The sequence below is a fragment of the Telmatherina bonti genome (assembly GCF_933228915.1).
Source record: "Telmatherina bonti genome assembly, chromosome: 13".
Lineage (NCBI taxonomy): Eukaryota > Metazoa > Chordata > Actinopteri > Atheriniformes > Telmatherinidae > Telmatherina > Telmatherina bonti.
The window spans coordinates 8,836,827-8,857,871 of record NC_136611.1 but is presented as its reverse complement, the minus strand read 5'-3'; the positions used below and the strand labels follow the sequence as shown (position 1 = coordinate 8,857,871).

Genomic DNA, 21,045 nt, shown 5'->3' with positions numbered 1-21,045 from the left:
GAGGCACAAAAATATATACTTTAAGAGGTGGGAAAAGAAAAATTCAACAAGTTTAAGAGTTATTTTTATAGCCGTTGCTTTTTGACTTGGTTGTCATGATCATAGTTGGATAATCATAAATTTCATTCACGTGTTTGGAAACAGCTGAGTGAGCATGACAAACAGCTGATCAGGTCGACATCTTTTCAGATTTTTCATTTCCAGTCTTTTCTCTACTGTCACATTGTCACATCTTTGTAGATTTGATCCCATATAAAGGATCAACTAATGATTCAACAGTGACAGAAAATAAAGAGATATTTAAACCCTCAACTACAATTTGTATGACAAATACAGTTCTGTTAAAGTCTTATCACCTTTTTACCCCTTTCCACCATGATATTTTTCCCCCTTTCGGATTTCAGTCTGATTTCTTTCAAGACTACTCATTTAAAGAAAACGCATCTTTGTCTGAGAGTCTTGAATTTTAATGGCGCACCGTGGAAACACAAGACTTTCATCTGGATTCAAACAGATCCTGTTATTGTTTATGTCGCTGCGAGCCGAAAGAGATGAGACACGCGTGAAAGATTTGAAAATATAAATGTAAGGCACGTGCTCAGAAAAATAACACGCACGGCCTCGGACTATCAACGGTTCACGGTCTGGTCAAGGACGGCACGAGTATGTGTGCGCACACACACGTATACATCTTCCTAATGGATGATTTAAGACCTGACAGCAGAGAGGACTTACAATTAAAACCAGTGGGTCAGGGATGGGTAAACGCATACACACTAACGCATGCTAACACACAACAACACAACTACTTTATAGTTACTAGAGCTGGTTTCCATGACAACAGACAGGGAGGGAGAGAAAGAAAGAAAGAGAGACATAAAAAGAAAGTAAGAGAGCATTCCACCCCCTTCAACTCGGAGTATTGACTCCATCTGAGAATGATGTATTATCAAATGCAGTGGGGAAAGGAATAAAGGTGGGCGGGGGGGGGGGGGGGGGGGGGGGGGGGGGGGGGGCTGGAGGGAGGGTGTGGTAATGTGAAGCGTAGTACAGAGGAGAAAACAAAGGGAGTGCGGTGAATGAAAGGAACAACAGCGCAGTAAACTGTGCTGAAGATTGGGCAGAGAGAGAGCGGAGCAGAGAAGGATCCAGACCTAAAGAGCAACTGATGGAAGGAAAAGCAAGAAAACAAACAAAAAGAGATCTCAGGTCTGCCGTTTGCTCAGTCGTCGCACCGACAGCTGAAACCAGAGAGAAGCTGAAGAACGGCCTTCAAGTGCCACCCGTTTCAATAAGAAGCTGATATTTTGGCCTCAGCATAGTCTACGTTTCCCAGCTTTCAATGGGAAAGTTCAAGCAACGAATGGCAGGAATCTCCGACCTCTCCACAGATGAAAGATTTTCTTTTCGTCTTACCAGTGAGGCGGATTTAATGGTGGCAAAGCGGCCCTGGTTTTTGTAGTTTTGTGCCTGGCTGCTCTTGTCAGAGGAGGCTGGTCTCAACTCTGGCCGGTGGTCTCTGTGGATCCCATCATCCCAGTTATATTGATGGTCCTGAGTGAAGGAAAATTAGGGTGAGAGAAGTTAACTTCAGACACAACTCTCTACTAATTCATAAAATATTACAAAAAATGGTCAAAAATAAACTGTGCTGCTGAGGTACATGTTCTGCATTTTAACTCTCTAAAAACAAAAATATTTCAATTCTTTCATAAAACTTTGTGGCTTCAAGCAAAACTCCACTTATTTCACTTGAATGTCTAAACTTTGAAAAAAGCTTTTGCTCAAACAGATCTAACTATAACCTAAAATGCAACGAAAAGACCCCCTCTTCAGGCCAGAACACTTTCAGAAGTAAGGGGTCTCCAGAGTGGACTCAAGTGAGGAGGGAACTTCATCAGCATCTGAAAACCATGTGTCGCTGTCAAGTGATCAGCAGCCGAGTGATCTCAGCTGCTGATTGTCTGCTCAATAGGAGGCAACCTTATTCATGCGCCATCAGAACACAAAGAGCAGCGAAAGAAAGAGAATGACAGACGTGACAGGCCTCTCCTCGCTGATTTCAAGGCATCCGAGACATTCTTTGAGAACGTCACGTGTTGCGTTGACCCCGCGAGTCCCGACTGTGTGTGTGTAAACAATGACGGATGTAAGTGGGGAATTTGTGGGGAGCGTGTGTGCGGCCTGTTGACACGCGTGCATAGCCTTTGTTCTCGAAGTGCGAACAGTGTCAGTGATGAACTTGAAGCAGTCGGCAAACAGCGAGGACTGTGTCAATGGTTTCCATGGTTTCGGGGGGGAGGGGATTATACATACTACTGAAAACGGTGAGAAAAACAGTGGAGGTCTGCAGTGCCATGTTTCCTTTTCATTTATAAAGTGCACACTTTTGAGAGGAAGTGATCAAACTGTCCAAATGGGATTTAATTTAAAAAAAAAAAAAAAAAAAAAAATCTCAAAGTTTAAAATAGATTTTAGGAGGATTTCTCATATTGATGAGTTTCTGGCTCAGGCCTGGCAGAGGCGATAATGACCTTTACCTTCTTTATGTGTGCAGAGGAGTCCAGGGTGCTGCCATAGTCCTGGGGGTGCATCATGGTCATGTCAGAGCAGCTGTCATCAAGCACCTCCTGCATGCTGTTCACACTGCTGCTCTGGCTACCTGTGCTGACGGAGGTGCTGGGGATGGAGTGGTTGCTGCCCAGGCTGTTCATTTTACAGCTGGCTGCCTCGCTGTCCTGCAGGTGAACACCGTCGCATGCATCTTAATGAACACATTTTCCAAATAAACATTCAAAAATCATGCAACTAAAATAAAACTCACACACATGTTAAACAAAGTCACCCAAACACCACTGCCCTCTAGACTGCATTGAAATCAGTCATGGTAAAATAGCTATAAATCCTTACACACTGAAATGTGTGTGTGTGTGTGTGTGTGAGTACTTTTATCAGTCGCTATGGTCAGTTTTTATCTTTATGGTATAAAACTGGTAATAGTGAGGGAATAAAACTGCTCATCTTTTAGAGTTTGAGGTGAATTTGATTTCAGAATTAAGCAATAATCTTGTAGTAAAGTATGTTTAATCAGGGTTTGTTGTGCAAACAGAAAACTCGGCACGGCGCAGGAGGTTTTCTCGGGGTGTCTTATTGCAGGGAGGTCTGGTGGCTGCTCTGAGCGGCGTCACGTGGTGCCTGTTCGCTTTACCTTAGGCCAGGTCAGATAAGGGGCATTTCAGCTCCATGTCAGGCTGCTGTGAGCAGACATTAACTGTAGTTCTGTATTTTTTTGGTATTATTAAAACAAAGTCAGCAAAAAGAGACAATGTGGAGAAAAATTCTGCATGTGACTCATCGCTGTTTGAGTTTCTTTGACATCACATCAGATGAACTAAGCTGTCCTCAGCCTGTTTGTCTGGCTGAGCTGCTAGTCATTAAATACTTTTAATAAAACTTCTGTTTCAAATAAAAGTTTAGGAATGTGGTTACAAGATACATAAAATAACACAAGTAAACCAGTTTCTCTTTACCGGAGCTAAATGGAGTCAAATTATTTTAATGTTTTCCCATTTTATTATGGATAAAACTTCATTTCATAGTCTGTCTCTTTATCTTATCCCTCACTCTATCCTCCTCCTCCCACCTCCTCCTCCTCCTGGCTCTCTCCCATGGGCCCGTTGTGTTTCTCCTGGTATAGAATCTTCTTCATCTTGCGGTACTGCAAATTGTCCAGCTCCCGCACCGCATCCTTGGTCCTCTGGATGAGGTCGATGAGAATCCGCGGCGAGCGTTCCCGTCGCACAAAGTCATGCTGGACGGGAAGACAAAACGAGATAGCGGGAGTCAGTTTGAGTTAGATGTTTTATCATCCTATAATTTATAGATTTAAATTATTACTTTGTTTAATCCTAACACAGAAAGTATTCTATCAGGACTTTATCTCTTCTAATTTTACAGAGTTCTTTGTAGAAGTATTTATAACAGACTATTCAAATAGCCAAAACTAAAACCATGCGGTCCAGTTTCATCCAATTTTAGATTTTAGTGAAGCATTGTCATCATCTAGTCTCATTTTAATGATCACCATCACTAGAGGGCGCCTGTAGGTTGCTCAACCTTTCCAGTGGTCCCGTCACTTCTAACATCCTCTACAACACTCATTACATGGATCTGAGAAAGATTGCCCATCAAAATCGATTTTCATAAATACTCATCATCCTTTTCATTTCAATCAACTCTGAAATATATTCAGCTTGGTATTAATGACGATGATTAAACCATGATGGAAAAATAACATTAAGAAATAGATATCAATACTAATCTGATAACAGATAATTTCTACTCTTTTTTTTTTTTTTTTTTAAACCAAAAGCTCAAAGAACAATTAAGCTCTTTTGTAAGAAGGAAATAACATTCAGGGATTTATAAAGAACCCAATTAGACCTGAAATTAAATGACCCAATTTCATAACAAAAGTAAGTTACTTTCCTTTTACTAAATCTGTGTAAAGATATCAGATAAATGAAACAAAGATAGCACTGAGGAACTACATTTCCCTTTACAAATGACTGATATGTAAACGTTATTGGTTACACGTTACCAAGCTGGACACTGTCAGTGAAGAAACATGGGTGTATTTTGGTGAATGTATGTAGCATCAAGCATTTATATGATTATTTAGCCTTATGCAATGACTTTGTCATAGTAGCAGGATTAAAGTGATGATAGTGTGTGTTTTTGCATGCTTATTTTTAACAGGTGCAAAAAAATAAGAAGTACCTTAAAAATGATACATAGGGGGAGCAGAAAAAGAACAGATTTTTTTCTCACCAGTGCTACCACCCACTACGACATCCACACTGATTCACACCTCCTGAGTCACTCTCATTCATAAACTATTGAGTGCTTTAGTGGTCGTATCGTATGCAACGCAAGTGGACGAGAATAGAATATATGGACTGCATTAAAAATGACATTTTTGTGTTATTTTTAGCCTCTCCATCTCGCTCTCTCCCTTTTTTGCACACCTTCTCTCAGTGTGACAGATGCTGGTGTAATGAACTAGTCGGGACACATGGGAGTGACATCACACTCTGAAAATAGAGATGAGTGATTTGTCCCGTTTTCTGATGGACCTACATCAGAATGTAGGTGGGTTGGCCAACATTTGCAACAGAGCTGAGAAAACATCTCTTCCTAGATTCCCCCTCACTAAAAGATGATAAACAAGAAGACGAGAACCATCAGTACTTACTCCACACAAACTCACAATAAAGATTATACAATGATAATCATGGTATGATCAACTCATGATGTGGAAAAGCATTGCAACAGGTCTGCTCTTGGTGTAGCACCTTTTTTTCTCTTAAAGAAACTGTTAAAAATCTTAGGTAACATGCCTTTTGTGCATAAAATTTCAAGGCAACAGATTAGTCTTCTGAAAGGAAAAGACATCTGTAGAGAAAAAGCAGAGTTTTCAGTGGAGATGCACTAAAAAAGTAAAGTGTCATTTAATATTTGTGACTTCTAAAAAAGAAATGAGGATATCTTCTGCTTCTCACATATGTGTGTGTTTATATATACAGTAGTCAACTTTTGAAGTGGATCCAGATTTTTCATAGAAGGTAAATGAACACCAGAAATTATTGGTACATTATCTCAGTGCAGCTTGTTAGTGTGATGTATGGGCAATGTTTTGGTGAACAAAACTTAATGCTTCATGAACAAACATGATCGTTTGACACAAGGTCCAGCATGGTCTGTAACACGATCAAGCAATGATGAGGGTGATAAGGCTCTAACAGCTTCCTTTAAAGTGAAAAGCATCAACAATGCCACATGCAAAGCATGGAGGAAGAATAAGTGATGCTGATTTGAATTGGGCGATCGGGATGCTGCGAAGACGAACGATGCAGAGGGGAGTTTTAACTGCTATCGGGACAGCACAAAGTGTCATTTCCAGGGCATGGGTTCGATGCAGGAGTTCTGGTAGTGTCAGCAGAAGTCATGGTGGTGGACAACAGAGGGACACAACACCTGCTCAAGACAATTTCCTCACCCTACAAGCCTGAAGGAACCAGTTATTGTCAGCAGTCAGCCTGCGGAACAACAGCAGGATGCAACAGGAGGGCTTGTTTCCATTCAAACAGTACAAAGACGACTGCATGAGGCTGACTTGAGGTCTCGAAGACGAGCAGTGAGGGTATCTCTGACCGCAAGCATGGCTGCAGTTTGCCACAGAGGACTGTAGGTGGACCTTGCATGACTGGGGGGGGGGCGTGGTCTTTACTGATGAGTCTCATTCCTGTGTGGACTTCTTAAACAGGTGCAGCAGAGTCTGCGATGCCCTGGAGAGTGAAATTTGCAACAGGACTTCGTGCAGCATGACAGCCTTGGGGAGCTTCAGTCATGGTGTGTGGAGGAATCTCCATGGGAGGCAGGATAGATCTTGTGGTCACTGAAAACGTCGTCCTCACTGAGAGCTGACAGAGCAACAGGGGTGAAATCCTGAGGCCTGTTATTCAACCTTATGCAGGAGCAACGTGGCCAGATTTCCTGCTGATGGATGACAATGCCCGGCCAATCCGGGCAAGGTTGGCTGAGAAATTTCTTTTAGAAAAGCAAGTATGGAGTGGCCAGTGCTGTCCCCTGACCTCAACCCAATTGAGCATGTTTCAACTCAGTGTGCATCAGACCCCTCCAAGAACCAGAGCTGAACTGCACACAGCTTTACTGGAAGAATGGTTACACTCCACAGTAGAGTTCACACTGCGTTGTAGTTGAATCACCAAAACTCTGAATTAACCACATTTTTTGTTTCACAGTGCCTTTACTATTGTGTGACAAGATCAGAGGTGGCAATTCCTGGTCCAGAAAGTAACAATCCTGTCCGGCAGCTGTTCCGACCAGTCATCAAACCAGCTGAATTTAATGAGCAGAGTCTATCTGCCAGGTAAACGAGCCTGCTAGTGAAAAAAAACTGTTCTAAATGTACAGGTAGATCTGGACCAGGAATTGTCACCTCCGGACAACATCAATCATGTCTGGTGACCATCACAGTCACTGAAACATGACAATTTTGGTCAAACACATTGCCAAGACCGAAAGTTAACATTTTACTCTAAAATTATGCAGCAACAATAAATTATGTCAAAACCACAGTAATGGAACGTCTTGATCCACTACAAAAGTTGACTACTGTATATCTTTATTCCTTTTTTGCTTTTTAGTGTTTTCATTCCTGGGCACTGGAAAGATCTAATGTGTACTAATTCATTAATAATAATAAAAAAAAACTAAATAACTTTCAAGGCTATATTTGTGGTACAGGTGTTTCTGAGATGAGGTCATCGAGCGGCCATGATTTTAGTAATTATCATAACTGGAGATGAGCTATACAGGAAGAGAAAGAATTTAACCTGAAGCCAGAACCCAGATAGCTCAAGGCTCACAGATTGTTGACCTGATTTTCCCTTTTAAAGAGCTTGGATGGGTGTGTGCCTGTGCATGTGTGTGCAATCAAAGGAAGAGTTAGCGTTTGCGAGAAAAGAGAGAAAGAGAGAGGGGGTATTAATCATAAACTAAACACCCCAACCCCCATGCCCCTCACTATATAGCAAGCCATACGACACTGATCCAAAGTCTGTTTGGTACTTATCCCTCTTTAATGGCTTCCCCCCCAGCTTGGATTTGGGTCAGCGGTGTTGGGAAGAGTGAATCGTAATCAAAACCTCCATCCGGTTCAAGTAGACAGACCACAACCCCCTATTTAACCGCTCCCTAACACCTTAAGACCATTCCACCCCCCTCTCAAACTGAGGCAGGTGTCAAAAGTCCTGCTGCCGGTGCTCCGCACTGCTGAGCATGATCACTGAGAACATAAAACTCTTATGGCCTAAATAGGATTACCTGCTGGTCACACAAACAAAAAGATCAAGTACAGGCAAGCTCAATGAACATTCATTCACTGGGGTGGAGATATCCATCGTGTTTGGGGACGATCATCAACTGAACTGATGTCACAAAGATTACATAAAAGGTTTTGTGTTATAAAGACAAACTTGCAGGGTTTTTTTTTTTTCTGTTTTACATTAAAATTTGCCTTTAAAGGCTGTTGGAGCTCAAATGATGTAGTAAAAAAAACTGCCAAACAGTGAAGGAAGGTGTCATAAAATGTAAAGTGTCCATTCTTCTTGTGTTCCTTTTTGTTCTTGTATTCAATTCAGTTCAGTTCAATAAACTTTATTGCCATTGCACAAGTGCAATGAAAGTGACACAGACCACTCTCGTGTTAAAACGATTAAATAAATAATTAAACACAAATAAAACACAGAAACAATACTATAAAAAAACAAGACTATTGATAAGATAAGATAATGCTAAAAAAAAAGAATGAAAAAGTGACATTTGTCTCACAGGCACTAAAACTACAGCTAAGATGTTGCTATGTAAAGACAGAGTTCAGTGATGCTAGGATAAAAACTGAACTGTTCAGGCATCTTCACTTCCCCCATTTCTCTTAAAAAAAATAAAAAAAAAATAAAAACAATTCAAGCTTCACAGCTTTTTAAAGAACTCTCTTTCATAAAAAAGCTGAATATATAAGAATGGAAAACAAAGATAATGGACAGAAACAGGAAACAGAATCTAAACTGTCCTCTAATCAAAGGAATGTGGAAGCAGTCAACACACTTAAGCTCCATGGGGCTATGAAGGACCGTGGCTACAAGGCACAGTGCAGGAAGTAACGGTACGGCAAAGACAGAAAAAGAATAAGCAACTCTCAGCAGGGGTGCTCGATGCGATGAAGGAGAAAGTGTGTGTGTGTGTGTGTGTGTGTGTGTGTGTGTGTGTGTGTGTGTGTGTGTGTGTGTGTGTGTGTGCTTGCGTATTAGGGATATGTGGGTGGATGGGAATGACTCATCCTTGTGGCTCAGGGACTGACTGAGGCAGGAAGTGAGGTCACAGCTGGAGGGATTACAGAGGAAGCCCACTCACTCGTAGCAGCTCCCCTGACGAGGGTCTGTCCTGAGGAATTTTCAGTAGGCAGTAGTCAACAAAGCTCCGGAAGGTGTCAGACCTGGGTAAAGAGGAGAGCGGGATATAGGTCAACAATTCACCTGAACGTTTAAAATCAGAAATACTGAGGTCAATGAAAAGGTCGACTTCCATCAGACCCAGCTACTGTACTCGCTGTTATTAAATGATTTATGCGTACGGAGGAGTAATCTCTTGTGTGGCGCTGTTAACTAAATCAGTCACTTAAACCAGAGAAAACAAGAGCCTTATATGGATTATGTAAATATGTGGAGCAATAAAAATACAGGCCACTGGAGTTGTGGAACTCTGGTCTAAAAATACGTTCAAGTACGTCACATAAATACACCACTGGGTTGGATTTTTCATATAAAAAGCAGCCTTTGATGCAATGTTGGATTTTAATTGGATACATATGCACTTTTAGGGTAATTTTTAGGTCACTATGTGCAAAAACATAGCACCACCAACCTTCCTCTAACAGCAGCTGACACAGGTTTGCGAGGACACTTGCATGACTGTGCTGTCTTGTGTTTGTGTGCTGAACACTATTGAGCCAATGTCTCAACTAGTTTCATCTGGCGTGGTGTTGCTCATGCCTCGGGCTGCTGGAGCTCCTCCAAAAATACCATGACCATGTGCTGTCCTAAACATTGACTCGCCTCAGCACAATGCCGTAGACCAGCTCTAATTTTACAACAGGTGTTCTCTGTGCAGACAGGAAGCAAACTTTGAGTAAAAAAAACACTGCTCTTGTCTCATGGTTCTGATTATCTGTTCACGCTATGCTTTTTTTTTTTAAAAAAAGAAGAAAAGAAACATTGTTATTTGGGTGAGAAGCTGACAAGGCTGCTGATTGTTTGTGACTGCGCTGAAGCAGGTAAACAGCAACACTCTGCTGTGCCAAGGAGACAGATTGTTTCAACATATTGAGACGTTACATACCCCGGGATCTCACATGCAGCACTTTTACTTCATGGTAGTGAGAGAATGACAGTGCATAAAGGTGAATTACAGGGCAAGTGTCACACATAGGGTTAATATTTGATGACTGCTTCATCTCACATCCTCTGGTTACAGCAACTCAGATGTGTTGGGAGTATTTGCTGCATCATTAAATCACACAATTCTTTCTTGTACCTTTTACTGTCTTTTTTTCTACCAGTCTAGATCTGACTTCTTTGTGCTTCAGAGTACAATTTAAAGGTCTTTAGAAAACTTTAATTCCTTACATTATGGTATATGTTTTAATCCAGTTTCTTTAGTCATATCTAAAAGAAACAAAGAAAAATGTCAAACATCATGTTGACATCTGGGAACACTACTGGACATGGCTGGAAGAGTGAGATATTTCTTACTATGTAATGAAATAGTAAAGAGAGGTTTGGAAGCTACTGGTTTAATTTATATACCTAACAATAAAAAAGATTTAAAAAATCTTGATGAATGGAAGGACAGACCCGAGAGGATGTCAGACACAAGTCATGAGGCTGAAAGCTGCATGAAATAACGTGCAAGGCAGGCTGCTTGCTCAGAAATGGAGACGTGTCAGTTTGGTTGGAAATTGTGCCCATTTGTTTGATGTTGATAACCAACAGCCCAGCAGAAATGGGGGTGAATGAATACACAGCATTTATATTGCAGAGGTTTCATTCGTAATTGCATAATAGACTTATGAGTGTAACCTTGCACATGGCGTGTCGCAGAAGCCGCGAGGATTAACACAGGGGTGTCTTACTCTGGCTCAGCATAGATCGGATTGGACCTTAATTTTCACAGTTGCCAGGAGCTGTTGTATGAATCAGCACAATAAATTTATTGTTTTGTCATAAAAATATCACATTTTAATCTGATTAATCACAGGATGGCTGTGGATTTATTTTGATTAATCACATTTTAAATTAAGAGCCAGACTTCCAAATCTAAGACAAGGGTCTTCAGCCGGAAAAGGGTGGAGCAGAACTTCCAGGTCCGGTCTTAAGGCAAGGAGCTTGTGTATCTTGGGTCTTGTTTACGAGTGAGGAAAAGATGGAGTATGAGGTCGACAAGCGGATCGGTGCAGCATCTGCAGAAATGCAGACTCTGCATCGGTCTGTTGTGGTGAAGAAGGAGCTGAGCCATAGAGCGAAGCTCTCAATTTATTGGTCGCTCTACATTCCTAACTTCACCTATGATTCTGAGCTGTGAGTAGCGACCAAAAGAACATGATTGCGAATAAAAGCAGCTGAAATGAGTTTCCTCTGCAGGGTGGCCGGGCTCTCCCTAAAAGATAGGGTGAGAAGCTCGGTCATCCAGGAGCAGCTCAGAGTAGAGCCGCTGCTCCTCTGCATTGAGAGAAGCTATACAAGCTGGCTCTGGCATCTGGTTAGGATGCCTCCTGGATAGAGCCATGGTGAGATGGTCCATGCTCATCCCTCCAGGAAGAGACCCAGGGAAAGACCCAAGACACGTTGAAAGGATGAAATCTCTCAGCTAGCCTGGGAATGTCTTAGAATCCCCCTCGACAAGCTGGAACATGTGGGAGGGGGCTTCTCTGCTTATCTCTGCTAATGTGAAATACTAGAGGTAGGAAATCAGATAAAAAAAAACAAAAAAACAAAAACAAACAAACAAAAAAAAACACTGAATATCTGGATTTTATGCTTCACAATTTTAAAATCTATTTTTTTTGTCAAAAAAAAATAATTTTTTTAAAAATAAATACCAACAACCCATTAAATTTTTTTTTTTTTTTTTTTGGTTGTCATTTTTATGGTTATTGATCTTTTTACTTGTGTTCTTCGGCAGGAGAATTATGGTCTGGGTACTGTGTTTATTCCTAATTGAAATTAAGAAAAATGACAAGCAAAAAAAATTTTGTACCTTTTTTTTGTTTTTAGTCTACAAAACTCAGCAATATTGAAGAATCGTGAGAATCGCATTTTAAATTGAATCTGTGCCCAAATAAATAAAAATCCAAACAAAGCATATCTTCACAGCATTCTGAAATACAAGTTTATTCCACATGATTCAAAAAAGCCAGTGGAAAACATTTGGGAAAAGGAGAGAAGATTTCTACTCACCACTCATTCGACTGCAGCGTGGGGGAATCGTTCTGTGCGATATGATATAAGGCACTCATGGCATTCATGTTGAACAACGGTGGTTTTCGCTCCGCTGACATAAGAAAAGATCAGAGAGTCAGAGAGAGAGTTATTTCTGCGTTAAAGTTTCACAAAAGAGCATTTGGCATTTCCCTGGATGAGGCAGAGCACAGACAAGCATATATGAGAGGTAGATTGAATTTTAAATAACATGGGTAAATTACTCACCAAGTTCAATACAGGTGATCCCCAGGGACCAGATGTCCACCTTCCCTTCATATTGGCCCTCATCCATGGCTAAAATCACTTCTGGGGCCATCCTGATGGCAGAAATAAAAAAAACAAGCACACAGACACGCTGGCTCTTATTAAGTATGTGGGAAAATCCATGAAAATTTTTTAATCTGCTTAGCTTCTCTGAGCTTTATAAGACTCTGGTTTGCTGTGATAATGGCTCAGTTTTTAAAATGTGGCTCCATAAACGCAGTGTGAGACAACTTTTGTGTGTGTCACAAGTAGTCCAGCTGTTCAAGAGAGGATTTCATTCATTATCAAAGCTAGCAAGTGCATGTGAATAAGTGTATGTGGTGGGATAGGTACTACGGATGAGTTTATGCATATATGGAGACAAGAAAATGCATTCTAGTGTTAACCTGCAATAACACATAAAAGTAGGAAATAAAATCCTTTGGTGTGTTGTGTTTTTTGTCATTCAGAGAGGAACTTTACATGACTAGCAGGAGTAACTGCTACAGAGAAATCAGTGTTCATCCATCAAGTCAGAAAGGCGCTTTGCCCGCCCTCCCAAGAAGGTGAAGTTAATATCATCCTCTCTTCTCACTGTTGCACATGGCAATACGCAAAATCCACAAAATGTGAACAGAGACGTCCACAATAAAGTCTAAATCAGCTGTTTGCGCCATGTATTCTTTGTGGCATCCTGGGTTGTGCATACTGACCAGTAAGGTGTTCCGACAAAGGAGTTGGCAGGTGAGGCAATGGAGGCAGAGCCAAAGTCAGCCAGTTTGACTTGACCCAGCTCAGTCAGCAGGATGTTACCAGCTTTCACATCTCTGTGTTGGGAAAGAGGGGCGTCAGAGGAGCGTTCATGTGAGCTGAGAGATTTACAGGTTATGTAAATGTGAAGCATTCCTGCTAATTAAGATGATCATTGTTGGCACATTAAGATGATCATTGGTGGTGAGTATTTACAGAAGTTATGTACATTTGAATTCCTGCAGTGAAGCTCCTTGTGGCTGAAAACATCACTGACATGATGACTATGATGAAATCTTTCTGGTTTACAAGTTAAATGCTGTGGGCAGCAAAGATGGAGAAGGGCTGTAACCCAACACTGATGTCCAAGAAGAACTACTGAGTCTCCTACAACTGAATTTCTCAACACAGCAATACATGAATGAATGTCTCAATGTGTCTGGTGTATTTCCAGTTCCTAACAGGAAATGTTAAAAACAACGATGGAAACAAACTCACCTGTGAATCATATTGTGGGAATGTAGGTAAGCCAGTCCTAGCAAGGCACCGTGGGTAATGGCAGCGATTTCCATCTCTTGGAGTGGTTTCTTGTGAACTTGGGAGATATAAGAGCAGTGGAAGTAAGTCGCAGCCTTCTGAAGACTTGAATAATGACAATGAGCAGAAAGGATGCTCTGCATAAGGAGTAAACATGATCAATAAAGACACAGAGTAGTGAAGATGCAGACTTGATTTAAAGGAGAACACTGGCATTTCACTCCAGTCCTGGTATAAATGACAGTAACATGCAAACATATCAGGGTTTCCACCACATGTAAATGATCATGCCACACCGCCATGGGAAAATAAAAGCTGTCACACCTTCAGAATTTTTTTTTCCTTTTGTTTTTTTTGTTTGTTTTTTTTTCAGATGGGACAAATATAAATTATATTGTATGGATCCATATGAACATAAAGTCTATATTTCTGCACATTTCTAGACTATAAAAAAAGAGTGTGATATTGTACTCTGGGAAAGTGACTCTGCTCTGCAAATAAAATAATTTTGAAAAACAAACACGGGGGTCTCAACTTCCTGTCTGGTTCCACTGTTGCTTGCTCGGGCGTTGAAAAAGGTGACAAAGCAGAGTAAAACTTGCAACTTACTCCATAAGAAGCAAAGACTTTCAGGGTCTGCGTCTTTATGTGCAATTAAAGAATTAACCAGCTTACTTCACATTTAACGTGAAACATCCACCGTGGCAGGGTGGGGTTGTGCATGCTGCAGTGTTTGTGTGTTGTATTTTCATTTATGTGTTGTATACATTTTCCATACTTTCTCACCACCTTAATCAGCTGTACATTCAAACTATATGTTAACCTTGCATCAGTTATGTTTCAAAACCCAGAACAATGACAGGTCGTTTTCTGTCATGAGCCAGTATTTCCCTCTTATTTCCTGACTTTCTCCCTCTGGTACTGAGGGACAGAGTCAGGTGACTGAAGATAGCTGACAGGTGTGATGTTCTTGATTTGTCATGACTTTAAGTCCTCAAGTTCTGTGGAATATAAGTGATTGGTGCCAAATATAACATTAAAATAACATTCCCAATACCTTTTAAATTATATCAGAGAATAAAAGACTTGTTGCTAAACAGTCAGAAGCATAAGAGTAGCCTGAAGTTGTTCAGTTAAAAAGTAAATCAAAATGTACAGTTTTCAGTCATAAAGAGGTTTTAGAGAAAAGAACACATTGGATCATTGACCTAAAAACACAAATTACAAGTGAGTGGATAAACTTGAATCTTATCTTGCCGTAGCACTCATGAAAACAACTGCAAATACCGAGCACAGAATCACAGCAAACCTTCAGTAGGGTTCGCTTGGCAAAATGAAGCAACCACAGGAAATGAATAGAGAACATGAGGTTTTATGGCTTTTAAAAGAAAGCTGTAGCCATCTGATAGTGACGGTTTGTTCGTCCAGAAACTTCTTAAGGTTAAACAGTCATTCAGTTTGTTATACCAAGTCTGGCTGCAGAACAGCTTAAAAGTTAAATTAGATGAAGAGTATAGTTTTCTGTAGACAATATGGTCAAGCTGGTTAATGCTTCTTTCACTTGCTCATAATGGCTTTTTTGCATGTAGAAATCTAACAGCATCAACTGAATGCAAGCTTTATTCCCCAACATAAAACTGTATTGGAATTGGAGTTCCATTCACATCACCTGGAAGTGCTACTTTGTCTATCAAGCTTAACAATTGAAAATAAAATCATGTTGTCCGGTGCACATCTGCAGTTGACTTTTGTAAGTTTATACCGATTTGTCAGATCTTTAGCCTCCTGTGTTTGAGTCTAATCAGACTTGAGCATCAAAAATGTGCCATAGTTGTGTGGCAGGTTGTTGAGTTGTAATTTGTGGGCCTGATTTAGGGTTTAAGTCTTGTTCTCAACATTTTTTTTTGTTTATACCAAGTTATTGGACTTTGTCTTTTTATCCAAAGATTTCAAGCTTTTCTTGCCAGCTTTGAATTACAAATGCCTTTAAAATTTGTCATGTATCAAACCATAGTATAAATGTCGGATGATTGGGAAAGCAAAGACTTCTTAAAAGAAAATAAATGTGAAAACATCTCTTAAGAAAGGTATTGCACAGATACCAGCAGCATTTTGCAGCTGATGTCCTGACAAATATAAACACTTTTAGTGAAGGGGAACTTTGAAAAAACTAGTGTGACATTTGGGGCTTTTGTATTGGCTAATAATTCAACTTTTATATCTTGTGTTTCAAGTTTGCATCAAGATTGCATTTATATAACGATAAATAACGCAGACAGACTGCACATCAGGCCATTTAGGATTTAAAAAAGGGTCACTTCCTGTCACCAGGAGGCAGAGTTAACTTATAATCCAATTACTGATATGCACATATGTAAAAGATATTACTGGCATAACTAGCTAATTTGGTGCAGGTAGGCTGTTTTTTCTTTTCTCGGCATCACATCAACTTTGAGGCCCCGCCTCTTCTAAACGATATTGCCTATTTGAATAAATAACACAACTTTCAATCACACATCCCTCCTGAGCATCCTGACCAATTTGGGTGACAGTTGGATAAAATCCCAAGGAGGAATTCTTCAAAATGCCTGACAAAGAAATTGGCAAAAATGACCACAAAAATGGTACCTTTTTCAAAATGCCCGACTTCTTCTTTGACTTTTTTGAAGGTACTGGAAGGTTCTACAATTGTGCTGAATTTCATCCATGTCAGTCAATGTAGTGGGCGGGGCTGATTGATTGAAATATTGTAGGGGGCCTATGGAGCCATTTACCATCTTCTCCAGTATATTTTAATTTTACTCACTTCAGGAAATAACTGTCATTAGTCATGGCAAGTTTGGTGAAGATCAATGGTTTCATGCTTTGTTACAGGTACTTCCTGGTTCATGGGATGAGACACTTCTTGTTGCCAAGGGGTGGGGCTAATTCGCAGTCAAGTTGTTGACTTGCACATTTGTTCATTTTGGGACTGCCATCAGATGTGTCAATTTTGGTGCTGATATGTTGTTTTATGTGGGAGTTTTAGCATTTAGTCTTTGTTGGTGAGACAACAAATTTTAAGGCCCCGCCCCTCCTAAACGATATCCCCTAGTAGAAAAAATAAAACAACTTTTAATTACACATGCCTCGTGAGCATCCTGACCAATTTGTGTGTCAATTGGATAATATCCTTAGGAGGAGTTCTTCAAAATGCATGGCAAAGCAATGACCCCAAAATTACTCCAAAAATGGCACCTTTTTCAAAATGGCCACGATCCTGTTTGATTTAGCTCATATGTCCAAGAAACTTTTTTGAAGGTACCAGAAGGTTCTACATTCTTGCTGAATTTCATCCATATTAGTCAATGTAGTGGCCGAGGTTGATTGATTGAAATTTTGTAGGGGGCGCTATGGAGCCATGTTGCATCTTAACCAGTATATTTCAATGGGGCTTAGTTCAGTGCCTGACCGTCATCAATCATGGCAAGTTTGGTGGCAATCAAAGGTTTTGTCGGACCACTATTCACAATGTCATGTTTGGTGTAGTAAATTGAGTTTTTTTAATGTGACATCATGAAAGAGGTTGACATGTTTTGGAGTAGTTTCAAGTGTTTGGGATTATCTGCTGGGGAGGATGACCCTTAAACGTGGAAAAAAACACTTCCTGTCTTAAGTGGGAGTGGCTTAGGTCTAGACCAGCCATGGTCACATAAATCTGCTCAGGACTGGGCACCGATTAAACCCTATAAACTTTTGAGTGATCAGATCAAAATTAAGAATTTTATAGGGATTAATGATTTCACGGCACCATATGGAACCTTGCCATGGCGTCACGAGCATGTCGTGCAGCGTAGACCAACGCTTTTCCCCGGATCTCTTTACCAACAAGTTTTCTACTGTCTGACCCAATTTGGTGGTGTCCAGATAGCCAGAGTTATCGGTCTGTGCGTGGAAAAACAACACTTTTGGCCTCCAGGGCCATAATCAAATTATTGACATATAGAACTCTGTAGGAGAGGACTGCCATTATATCTAGCAAATTTGGTGCAGAAATGTTGCTTCATGTGTAAGTTATACCCATTTAATTTTTCATGGCGAGACATCAACCTTTAAGGCCCCATGCCTCGTAAACTAAATTTCCTATTAGAAAAAATAACAATATTTAATCACACATACCTCCTGAACATCCTTGCCAATTTTTGGCACAGTCAGAAAAAAGCCCCAGGAGGAGTTCTTTCAAATGCAAGGTGAGTAAAACGCCAAAATGGCGACTGACTGAAAATAGCCGCCTTCCAGTCAACTTTTCACCATGACGTTAAGAGAATTTTTTTTGTTTGCCCTGTCATGTAGATCATGTGGATGAATTTCATTAAGATCGATGACATGCAGTGGCAAGGCACCAAAAATAGCTGAACACCCGAACAGCTACAAGGACCCCAAAATATTACATTTTTCACATTCCCGTGGGGGGTACGCAAATTTTGGTGAGCTTTTGAGCACGTTCGGGCCTCCAAAAAAGCCCTTCTTTTGTCCAAATAAAAATAATAAGAAACGCTACAGTTCCAATAGGCCTTCGCACCGCCTTTGGTGCTAAAAAGATCAAACTTCCAGAACCTGAAGTTGAGTTTGGTTTTAAAATAAATGGAGATTATTAGCCTGAAACCAACAAAACAAAACTGTTTTGTGATCAGAATTTGTAATCGGTGAGCATATTAAAGATGATTTCAGATACTCACCCTCTAATAAATCTGATGCGGAGCCCAGGCAATACTCCATCACCAGCTGAAAGGAACAAAAACTGAATTATTAATGACCCACAAGACGAGCACTGCATTAAAAAATTATCCTTGGTACAAAACTTCAAGTTGGAGTAAATCTGGTGAAGTTGCTTCTTGTTGCAAACTGAGTCTGAAGAAGTGATGGAGGTGGTATTAATTACAGCATATGTAGAGACAGAGTAGCAGAAGGGGAGAACACAGCTAGTGGGACATGAAAAGAAATTAAAACATAAGGGAAAAACAATCTGAGAAGAGGATGGAGGGAAAAATGCACTAAAAGTTACCAAAGTTAAAAAATAAAACAGAGTTAGAACAGAAGAATACAGTTAGAAGGACCCACTAACCCAGGCAGTGTTGTCTTTCAAGTAGCAGCCTTTGTACTCAATCGTGTTTGGGTGTCGCAGCTGTCCCAAAAACTTGACTTCTTTAATGATGTCCTGCCACTTCTGCCAAAACAAATTCAGACACAGATGGTGAACAAAATGCAATCACAAGATCATTTCAGTGAGTATTGTTGTGATTTTAATACCAATACTGTGGTCTCCACTCACACAGGAATTACAGCTTTTTCCATCTTTCTTACTAGTGTCAAACTACACACAAAACCATTCATTACACTGCATAAACATGAGAAACAGAACTGAAAGGTTTGTTCTAGTCAACCAAAAGCCCTCATAAAGAACAGTTACTCTGGTTTATAAAAGGGAAAGTCTATTAAACTACAGAGATCAGAACTCCAGTTCAGCTGCAGAGTAAACTGTGATCACAAGTTGTCCAAAACAAAGATTTGTGAAGAAATTTTAGTGGTTTGCTTCTTCCAAGCTTTGCTTCTGGTGGTGAGTAATTATATTCACATAGTTTTTGATTCTCAAATATAACGAATCACAAGCCATTTCTAAAATGCAAAAGCAAGCCTCAAGCTCTTTTGTGTCGTCTTTTCGTTTTGGGACAACATCATGCAGACAAATGATAAGACCATGGCTTTATAAGAGCTACAGGTTAGAGAAATGCAACCATCAAGCTGATTTCTTTCTTACTTCGGTAGTCTGCTTGCCATTATAGGACATCTTTTTAATGGCCACCACCTCGTTGGAGTAAGAGTTACGTGCCTGTCAGAAAAAATAAACAGAAGAAATTAAAGTTAGCTAAAGCAGAAAACACATACAGTGAGCAGACACAAGAAATAAAAATACTTTTTTTTCCTTTATGGCTTTGCTGAACATACAGTAGTAACTAATGTGCTATTAAGATGTTAACTATACATAATTAAGGGAGTCACATACATATCTTACTATGGAGGACTACAGGAGGCCTAGAGCACATACTGGAAAGGGAAAATGTCTATTTTTTGTGCAAAAACTGGTTTATTTCCTTAAGTAGAGAAACAGATATATTAAAAGCATGCAAAATATCCAAATGCACACGCAAAGTGGAACATCTACCAAAAACTTCTTCAACAAATTGTCTCATGTCTTAATTTTCCACCAGATAACAGCAATCCGCTAACTGGGATAAATGCTAAGTGGTTTTGTCCGAGTGTCACTCCACATGCCCACGTTAAACCAGCGCTGTTAACCTGGGAAGCTTTCGGCCTCAGGGAAAGCAACGCTGCAACTCAGCCTAAGCCCTTATCCTGGCTTCATCCCCAAACATATAAATGGGAATTTTGTATTGAGATTCAAATGGAATTACAGTAACAGCGGGAAACAGTTTATTCCCAATTGACTTTTTTTTCTTTTTAGATTAATGTGATCCCACTGATTGCCTGTGAATTCATGCATTCATAACAGCCTTTCCCTCTGTGGCGGTGTACTTCTAGCTGGCTGTAGACAGCATGAAAAAAAATCTTGCAACACTAAAATATTCTAATGCATTCAGGCTGATTGTTATTGCAGAATAAAGCAGGGATCAGTAAAGCAGTAATTACAAATGTATAATCCATTCACCATACATTATAACTGTGTGTGTGTGTGTAAAACCATCGGCAGCGGTCTGCATAGTCAGCGGGGGGACTCCCCATGCTTCTCATCTAAAACCAAGTTTACCCTTGATTCTAGCAAGCAGCAAATACACACACAGTTTAACACATTTTTCATCATACAAATGTTGCATATTTCATCCCACAGCGGATTTTGTGCAAATGCATCATTTATACTCGAGATTTGTGTTTTCACTTCAATTCTTTTCTCTGGTCTCTAAAAATCAAGATGAGAGAAGCTCCGTTGCATAAAAGTAATGATGTGCTCCTGCGTTTCAGTGCTAATTATTAGGAGTAGGTTTAATGAGTAGCAGCAAAAAAAATTTGCAGTTCTGCCCTCCATCTCCAGCTCTCACTAAAATACAATCCCTGCCATATGATTGGAGGTTAGCAGGATGTGTTGGATAAAAATTGCACACACACACATGAACATTCATCTGTTGTCTAAAACCAGGTAATAATGAAAGACAGCAGCCTTAGTTATGCAAAAAATATAGTCAACATTTAGTATGTTAACAATACTGCAGTTTATTAAGCTTTCTTTCTCTTCAAAGGCAGTTGTTTGTTTACTTTATTACCTTTAATATTTATTTTGCACCATAGCAAAGAATTCATGTCTTTATCTGCATGTTTCTCAGGCAAACAGCGAGTCTGC

At 40.1% G+C, this 21,045-nt stretch overlaps 1 protein-coding gene across 3 annotated transcripts in view; it reads right to left on the bottom strand.

Annotated features, from left to right (window-relative positions):
• taok3a (TAO kinase 3a) overlaps nt 1-21,045 on the bottom strand; it is a 72,951-nt gene that overhangs the window by 10,830 nt on the left and 41,076 nt on the right. For all 3 annotated transcript variants that reach the window (XM_079252104.1, XM_079252106.1, XM_079252105.1), the window contains exons 4-14: nt 19,450-19,521; nt 18,757-18,858; nt 18,371-18,416; nt 13,614-13,710; nt 13,079-13,192; nt 12,348-12,439; nt 12,099-12,192; nt 8,998-9,079; nt 3,644-3,811; nt 2,541-2,738; nt 1,417-1,554 (exon numbers count right to left, since the gene is read on the bottom strand). In XM_079252104.1, the coding sequence (XP_079108230.1) occupies nt 1,417-1,554; nt 2,541-2,738; nt 3,644-3,811; nt 8,998-9,079; nt 12,099-12,192; nt 12,348-12,439; nt 13,079-13,192; nt 13,614-13,710; nt 18,371-18,416; nt 18,757-18,858; nt 19,450-19,521 (1,203 nt within the window). The remainder of the gene's footprint in view (nt 1-1,416; nt 1,555-2,540; nt 2,739-3,643; nt 3,812-8,997; nt 9,080-12,098; nt 12,193-12,347; nt 12,440-13,078; nt 13,193-13,613; nt 13,711-18,370; nt 18,417-18,756; nt 18,859-19,449; nt 19,522-21,045) is intronic.